The sequence below is a fragment of the Sinocyclocheilus rhinocerous genome, unplaced genomic scaffold, assembly GCF_001515625.1.
Source record: "Sinocyclocheilus rhinocerous isolate Xijiao unplaced genomic scaffold, SAMN03320098_v1.1 scaffold2213, whole genome shotgun sequence".
NCBI lineage: Eukaryota > Metazoa > Chordata > Actinopteri > Cypriniformes > Cyprinidae > Sinocyclocheilus > Sinocyclocheilus rhinocerous.
Genome location: NW_015634046.1, coordinates 620737 through 630333, shown reverse-complemented (window position 1 = coordinate 630333; position 9597 = coordinate 620737). Strand labels below are relative to the sequence as shown.

The 9597-nt window shown below is 31.3% G+C and overlaps 1 protein-coding gene across 1 annotated transcript in view; it reads left to right on the top strand.

Annotated features, from left to right (window-relative positions):
- The first annotated feature begins 1331 nt into the window (after nucleotides 1-1331).
- dnajc17 (DnaJ (Hsp40) homolog, subfamily C, member 17) overlaps nucleotides 1332-9597 on the top strand; it is a 65958-nt gene continuing 57692 nt past the window's right edge. Inside the window, exons 1-2 of the mRNA XM_016559238.1 lie at nucleotides 1332-1540; nucleotides 4921-4990. Coding sequence (XP_016414724.1) covers nucleotides 1463-1540; nucleotides 4921-4990 — 148 coding nt within the window. The 5' untranslated portion in view covers nucleotides 1332-1462. The remainder of the gene's footprint in view (nucleotides 1541-4920; nucleotides 4991-9597) is intronic.

The window sequence follows — 9597 nt, the reverse complement described above, 5'->3', positions numbered from 1 at the left end:
AAAAAAAAAACCCCTTCTAACAGATGACAAACATTGCATGTTGCCAGTTACAGGTATTTTTTACTATTTAAAATAACTGTTTTCTATTTGAATATATTTTAAAATGTAATATATTCCCATGATTTCAAAGCTACATTTTTAGCATCATTACTCCAGTCACGTGATCCTTCAAAAATAATCATTCTAATATTCTGATTTGCAGCTAAAAAAACATTTATAATTATTATGATTATGATTATGATTATGATTATGATTATGCTTATGATTATGATTATTATTATGATTATGATTATGATTATTATTATTATGATGTTGAAAACAGCAGAGTAGGATTTTTTCAGGTTTCTTTGATGACTAGAAAGTTCAAAAGAACAGTATTTATCTGAAATACAAATCTTTTGTAACATTATAAATGTCTTTATCATCACTTTTGATCAATTTAAAGCATCCTCACTGAACAGTACTGACTCCAAGCGTTTGAATGGTAGAGTGTATAATGTTACAAAAGGTTCTTATTTCAGATAAATGCTGATCTTTGGATCTTTCTACTTTGCTATGCACTGCACATTTATACTGTGAATCATTTTTTATTGACAGTTGTTTTTCTAATTAGCATACGGGTTCTCTTTTTATTTTCCTTTCTCTTTCATCACTTTCTTTTTTTATGCTATTATTATTTATATGTTTACTTACTTTACTGTATATTCTATTTTTTTAAAATGTATTTTGTATATACGTACATATGACAATAAAGCTATTGAATCTTGAATCTTTCTATTCATCAAAGAATCCTGAAAAAATATTGATAATAATAATCAGAAATGTTTCTTGAGCAGCAAATCAGCATATTAGAATGATTTCTGAAGATCATGTGACACTGAAGACTGCAGTAATGATGCTGAAAATACAGCTGCGCATCACAGCAATATTTCAATATAATAAAGTAAAAATATTTCACAATATTACTGCTGTTATTGCTGAATTATGGATCTTTAAAATTATTCTTTAAAAAACATTAAAATCACAACTTTTGACTGGTAGTGTACATGTAAAATCATAAAAAAAGTGTTACTTGAAATAAAATAAACATTAACTGAAATAAAATAAAATATAAAAACTTGTATTTCAGCAACATTTCTCATTTTAATTTAGTTTAACTTGATGTGGTAAAATAGTTAAAAATAAAACTAAAACGAAACAAAAAAATAGAATAGGAATAGAAACCAAACTAGAAACTGATTAAAAATATTATGATAGGCCTACTAAAAGAACACTTGATTTGATTGGATTTATTCATAATGAAGGCGCATTCGTTCCTCCCTTCCTGAAGGGGCGCTGCGCTCCTCCTGCATTCACATGCCAACAGACTTAAAGTCGCACAGAAGAAGTCTTTAAACTGCCGCTGAGGAACCCACGAATATTATTTTCACGCATTTATTATTTTATTTAGTGAAATTAAATCATGGCGTCAACAAAAGAGCTTTTAGAGATGGATCTTTACGCTTTATTGGGGATTGAATCGACCGCAACAGAGAAACAGGTGCGTTAGTCTGAGAGCTGCATTCGGAAGCCGTTTCTGTCAACAATACAAATATTCATAATCCTGTATGAAAGCATACACAGTAACAATAAAATAAGAGTATAACTGTATCGTTTCTGTCACACGTGGAGGTTATAGAGGGAATGTTTAGTGTTCAGATTATGAGTACAAGAAACTGAAGTGTTTACGTGTCAGAACGTGTTTGAAATGAACAAGTTACTGATTAATTACTTTGTTTACTTTAGGTTATGTTCAATATTTTATTGTATCCTCTACCACAGGCGTATAAGGACATACTTTTGTGTATTTTATATGTTTTAAAGATGGTTTTAGACATTAAGACACTCATATGGCCTGTTTTCCTGATTGATTTCTGTAAGTAAACACAGATATTGAAGACAATAAGCTTTACAAGTAATATCGTCTGGAACGAGGATAAAGTTATTTTGAGTGTTAAATGTTTGAGGAGCTATTTGCCTCTTACAGTATACAGTATAGTAGTGGATGAGATCTAGTTTGTGACCAGTAGGTGGCGCTGCAGTTCAACAAATGACTGTCCTCAGAGTAGAGCAGTCCATCTGTTTGTTGTCATTGAAGAAATGTCCAGGTAAGAATAAGGGGGGCGGGGGGTGCCGTTGGGGGGGGCGGGCCGCCCCCCTAATATAATGGCAGGGGAAACATTTTTTTTATATATATATATATAAACTTTAAAGAAACTGTTCCATTAAAAAAATTTGAATTTTCTGACTATTATTTCATATGTCAGGCATCACAGGGTTAAAATAATCCCAGAAATCCCTGTGTTTTCTATGGCGTAACGCTGTCTGTGAGACATGATCAGTAAACCGCAGCTCAAACACACTGACTTTATCTAGACTCAGATCTATCTGCAGTTTGCATGTCGTCTCTAGTTGCACAGTCCACAATTTAATAAAACAACTGAGAATGGCTAGAAAAGTTGCATCAACTCAAGATATTAAAGACACTTGACGTTCCAGACGTTTGATGCGTGCGCTGGACAGAAGTCAGACGGCTGGTGGATGAACGCCATTCATGTCTGTAACCTAATAAACTCTTCATCAGGATTGAGCTGGAGGGTTTTTAAGCATCAGCTCCAGCTCTGACGGGCCAAACGTCCCTCTGGACTTTTACTTTTATTCATTAGCATCTATTCAAAGCCACAGCTGGAGGTTTTGTGCTCAGCGAATGATATTACAGCATCACAGTGAACACAGAAACCCTATTTTTTGATTAATAAAATGTAATTTAACCATTAAAAAGGAGTCCAGAGAAAAAAAAAAAAAACGGAATCTACCCCAAAAGCCATAAACCTAGGGGAAACACTGATATATATATATAAGGTTTGCATATTTAATTTTTGCTGAAAGTCATATTTGATACATCAGGCTTATATTGCTTGCAGTCATAATTTTGAGATAAAAAGGCCATAATTATGACAAGACAATTATAAGATAAAAAGTCAATTATACACTGTAATAATTTTTAGATTGAAAAAAAAATCTAAATTATGAGAAGTCAATTATGAGATGAAATTTAATTATGACACACCAAGCCATCATTTTGAGATAAAAAGTCATAATTATGAGATAAAAATCAAAATGATGAGGAAAAAAGTAAAAGATATGAGATAGAAAGTCATTATGACTATAAAAAAAATCAGTTTTTTTTTTTTTTTTAAATATATTTTTTTTAAATGGAACAGTTCATTGAAACTTTAGACCAAATATTTAAAAAATCTTTTTAAAAAGTTTGCATGTGTTTTTTAATGCGTGTCATATTTGATGCCTCAGGCTTATGGTTCATATAGTCTGATATAGTGAGCATATGGAGGAAAAACAGCTCAATTATATTGATATTTTCTTATATTCATATATATTTAGAGACTCAAACTGAGAAAACATATGCAATTTGGTGCAATATGCAATATTTATATGACATTCCGATGCTTGTAAAAATATTTTTTAACTTTATTTTATTCTTTTAAACTTTATTTATTTATTTACTTTATTTTTTCTTTATTTTATTCTTGTGAACTTTTATTTATTTATTTATTTATTATCCTTTTAATTTTTTTTGTTCTTTCCTTTATTTATTTATTTTTAATTTTAATGTTTATTTATTCCCACATGTATCATTTAGAGGTTATAAATTAATAATAGTTATAAATTATAAGATGGTGGCAATGGTATTGAGAATGATCACAAACTTGATCGCTATTGAATCTAATTTTCTTGAGGTCACAATTTACTGTAAACTGAACTCCATTGTGTAGCAATAAACTATTTAAATCATGGGCTCTGATTTATTAGGAAGTGTTTTTACGAGTCTGTCGCTGCATGTTGAACCCCGGCAGGCATCTTTTCTAGGGGTCGTGTTTTATGTGTGTTTTTCAGGGCCGATACCGATTATTACAGATCAAGTACCGATAACCGATATTTTGAACCGATATATATGTCTGGTGTAAAAATAAAAATTAATAGAGCAATTCCATGCAAATGTCAACCTTGCCATGAAAAAATAAAACCGATATTTTGAACCGATATATATGTCTGGTGTAAAAATAAAAATCAATATCAAAATTAAGAATAACAAGGGCTCTGACAAAAACTTTCTTTAAATGCTTTTAAATTATTTTATCGGCAAATCGGTTTTGAAAATGACCGATATCGATACCGATAACCATAAAAATGCTTGATATCGGCGCCGATAATCGGCCAGGACGATAATCGGTCGACCCCTAATCTTTTCATTAGTTTGCTTCATAATGAGTCTAAATTGCAAAAGATAGTGTTAATAAATGGGTTTAGAGAGCAGCTCGACACGTCAGTAGTGAGACCTGTTAATACAGACGGCAGAATCAACACATGCGACTGTATTTGTGTTGGCAGAAGCGAGCGAATCGTGTGAATCGGTGAGACGCTGTCAGGGCCGGTTTGAGTCTCTGTCAGCTGATAGACAGCGTCTAATGAGAAACACACCATTGTCAACCCGATGAGACGTGCGGTTCACATTCCCAAAGGCTCATGGGAGTTCATGGCACATAGACGTGTGCAGTCTGATGTTAATGTGTGCCGTGATTTAGAGGCGGATGATGCTGGGATTTCTGGGTTGCGGTGGATGTGACCGCAGTCTATTGTTATAAAACATCTCTGGTGCTTCAGGCCTTTTCCAGGAAAGCGTGAGCTCCTTGGAGTCTTGAGTTATGTCAAATGTTTTGTATAATAATTTTTTCTTGTGAAATAGCTGCAGCAGAAACAATCGAGAATTTGATAAATGCAAAGAATGGCATGGCGATATTATCAGGCCGGATGTTTGCGGTGATGCAACTGGATCTGATTCTTCTTTCTCCTCTTTTGCAGATCAAGAAAGCGTACCGACAGAAAGCGCTGTCCTGCCATCCTGATAAAAACCCCGATAATCCCAAAGCTGGTGAGCGATTGAGACGCCAGTCCATGAAGGCCCAAACCTGCTTAACTAACTAACTAACTAACTAAAGAAGTAAAGAATAGCAAAATAATTAAATAAATAATAAATAAAAAAATGGAAACAAATAAAGGAATATATTAGTTGATAATTAAATAATTTTTAATTAAATTCAGTCCTAAATTTATTTTTGTTTTTTTATTTTATTTTATTATTTTCTGTATTTATTTTAACTTCATTTTTATTATTTCTTTCTTTCTTTCCTTTATTTATTTTTGTAACCTTTTAATTCTTTCCTTCATTTTTTGTATTTTAACTTTATTTTTGCTCTTTTAAACCTTTAAAAACTTTTTATTCTTTCCACTTGTTTTCTGTTTATTTTTAACTTAATTTTATTCTTTTAAACGTTTTATTTATTTATTTATTTATTTGTCTAAACTCTCTTTCTTTCTTTCCAGTATTTATTTTTGTAACTTTTTAATTCTTTCCTTCATATTTTGTATTTTAACTTTATTTTTGCTCTTTTAAACCTTTAAAAACTTTTTATTCTTTCCACTTGTTTTCTGTTTATTTTATTCTTTTAAACATTTTATTTATTTTTTTATTTATTTGTCTAAACTCCCTTTCTTTCTTTCTTTTTTTCTTTCTTTCTTTCTTTCTTAAACCTTTAAAACTTTTTATTCTTTTAAACGTTTTATTTATTTATTTATTTGTCAAGTCTAATGAGAAACACACCATTGTCAACCCGATGAGACGTGCGGTTCACATTCCCAAAGGCTCATGGGAGTTCATGGCACATAGACGTGTGCAGTCTGATGTTAATGTGTGCCGTGATTTAGAGGCGGATGATGCTGGGATTTCTGGGTTGCGGTGGATGTGACCGCAGTCTATTGTTATAAAACATCTCTGGTGCTTCAGGCCTTTTCCAGGAAAGCGTGAGCTCCTTGGAGTCTTGAGTTATGTCAAATGTTTTGTATAATAATTTTTTCTTGTGAAATAGCTGCAGCAGAAACAATCGAGAATTTGATAAATGCAAAGAATGGCATGGCGATATTATCAGGCCGGATGTTTGCGGTGATGCAACTGGATCTGATTCTTCTTTCTCCTCTTTTGCAGATCAAGAAAGCGTACCGACAGAAAGCGCTGTCCTGCCATCCTGATAAAAACCCCGATAATCCCAAAGCTGGTGAGCGATTGAGACGCCAGTCCATGAAGGCCCAAACCTGCTTAACTAACTAACTAACTAACTAAAGAAGTAAAGAATAGCAAAATAATTAAATAAATAATAAATAAAAAAATGGAAACAAATAAAGGAATATATTAGTTGATAATTAAATAATTTTTAATTAAATTCAGTCCTAAATTTATTTTTGTTTTTTTATTTTATTTTATTATTTTCTGTATTTATTTTAACTTCATTTTTATTCTTTCTTTCTTTCTTTCCTGTATTTATTTTTGTAACTTTTTAATTCTTTCCTTCATTTTTTGTATTTTAACTTTATTTTTGCTCTTTTAAACCTTTAAAAACTTTTTATTCTTTCCACTTGTTTTCTGTTTATTTTATTCTTTTAAACATTTTATTTATTTTTTTATTTATTTGTCTAAACTCCCTTTCTTTCTTTCTTTTTTTCTTTCTTTCTTTCTTTCTTAAACCTTTAAAACTTTTTATTCTTTTAAACGTTTTATTTATTTATTTATTTGTCAACTTTCTTTCTTTCTTTCTTTCTTTCCTTTATTTATTTTTGTAACTTTTTAATTCTTTCCTTCATTTTTTGAATTTTAACTTTATTTTTGCTCTTTTAAACCTTTAAAAACTTTTTATTCTTTCCATTTGTTTTCTGTTTATTTTTAACTTTATTTTATTCTTTTAAACGTTTTATTCTTTTTATTTATTTATTTATCTATCTAAACTTTCTTTCTTTTCTTCTAAATGTTTTTTGTTCTTTCGTTTTATTTAATTATTTATTTATTCCCACATGTATTTTTCCATATTTAAATGCATATATTTATTTCAACATTTTTTAAATTTTTTTTATTTATTCTAACATTTCTGTCTCTTGTATTATAATCAGGTGGGCTGGACTGGCTTACCATGGTTTAATTGACGCATGCGCTTGTCTTGTTGACTTGACGCATATATGCTTTATTTTTTTCCTTAAAATTACAAATATTTATAATGGAATATTTATAATATTAATCAAGGTTTCATGCAACAGCTCTGTTTTTCATGATCATTTCCCCACTCTCTCTGATCCTGTGCTGTATGATTATCTATCATCTGTATACTTGCATAGATCAAGCTGTGGTTCTTCAGGGAGCTTCAAGTTACTTAACACTTAGTGTTGATATGTAAATGTAAACGGTCATAGGTTAATGAGTGTCTATGATGTCACATGATTTCTGAATCAGTTATTTTAGCAGGTTCAGCAAATGTATGTCTGCAAAGTGCACTGTACACTTGTTTGGAAAGATCAAGAAACATCCTGTTTTCCAGCATATGAGCCTTTAAGAGAAAACCAGTTACTTGTTGGCAGTAAATCATTATAACAGGGCACTAAATTTGGTTGTGAGTATAAGAGCGTGTCTCATGAAAGCCTGTCAAGAACATGATTAGATCATATTTCACTCCCAAATCACAAGAAATTATAGTTTGCAAAGGGTTATGTTTTCATGACAATTAAGTGCATTTAACTCCACCAAATTCTCCTCATTTTCAAATTCTCATTTCTATTACTGTATGGCAAAAGTTTAGAGTTTATATTAAGTATCGATTAAGTATTTATAATTCGTATTAATATTTTAAGTTCCGCCTTATAAAAAAAAAAAAAAATCAGTTTTAATAAAATAAATTAAAAAAGTATTTATTTATTTCTTCTTATTTTTATATTTTGTATTTTTATTATATATAATAAAATTATTATAATTATATTATTACAATTATTATAATATTATATTGAATAAAAATATAAATTGTGCTTATTTTAATAAAAAATATTTATTAAAATAATGAGAATCTATACTTCATACTAGTATTTTAAATTCTGCCTTATTTAAATTAAAACAATAATTTTAATAAAATGCAAAAATGTATTTATGTATTAAATTATACAGAAATATATTGTTGTTTTCATAGTTTTTATTATTTAGAAAATTATTCTAATTATATTATTCAAATTATTAAAATATTATTATATTTAATAAAATATAAATAGTGCTTATTTTAATTAAAAAAATACTTATTACAATAATGAGAATCTAATGTGAATCACTATAAATAAATGAGTATAACAAAAAAGAGAAAATGTATTCATGCATTACCGTAATAGCGAGGAGTTGCTTAATTGTCGTGAAAATAATGTTGCAATTCCATGAACACATTAACCTTCTTTTTGTTGCAAAATATCTCCTACAAAATGTTTCAGTTGATTTTGGAGGGACATTATTTTCATGAGAGGTCAAGCACAAAGCCAACAACATAAAGCCACTGTTGATCAGATATGGTTAAATTCATGGGTTAAACCAGTCAAAACTAAGCGGGCCAAGACAAGCACAGACTTCCAAACGGAGACCAAACAGTCCTGGCAGATACGAGGCAGCATGACATAAGACGAGACAGCACAAGCGCTCGGGGCTGCAGCATGTGGCTTCTCTTATACCCACCGTGACTCTGTCTGCCCAGAACATGTGCATAATCAATGCTGGGAAAATCATTGAGTGTCAGGAAAAATGCACCTTGGACGAAGATGGCGTGTTTGAGGGCCGTTTTTTTTTCTCTGCGGTCTCTGGAGGCCTTCAACAATTCCTGATTAAGTCAAAACTGGGAAACGAGGCGTAATGGGTTATGGTGCAGGTTTGCTTTCTCAGAAATCATGGAATATGCAGACTCCCATATGGCCGCTCACGCGAGAGCCGTGGGGTCAGGCAAAGGTCACGGTACACTGGCGGCAGTTTGGAATAATTAGGATTTTTAAATGTTTTTGAAAGAAGGCTCTTCTGCGCCGCAAGCCTGCATTTATTTGATCAAAAATACAGTAAAAATTGTGAAAATTTTTTACAATTTAAAACAACTGTTTTCTATGTGAATATCTGTTAAAATTTAATTGATTTCTGTGATCAAAGCTGAATTTTCAGCATCATTCAGTAGGGTCTTCAGTAGGGGTGCTCCGATTGATCGGCTACGATCACTATCGACCGATAATCGCTTGGGGATGATTAATCGGCGGTCTCTAAAAAGGCCGATCTCAAAAAAACGATCTCAAGCTGATGACACGCCTGCTGTGAGAGGTTTGGCTCGACATGCAGCGGCACCGTCTCTGTCCGGCACGGGTGAAATAATCATAATGCTGAAGGTGAAATACAGTTCATACTTTTTCATTAAATAACTTATAAAGTAGCTAATTAGAAAACTTTCTGTGAGACATAATTGCACAAACAGCGTGAGTGAATCACCACGCACGCTCTCTCTTTCTCTCAAAATGCGCAAACGGCTTCAAATCAAATCGAGTCTGTCTATAAGCGAGCTGCATGCTGCACAGTTAACACAGGAATTGTCACTTGCACAATCGAGGCAGTGTCGCATCGTCACTAAAGTTTATAAATTGCATTTCTTGATT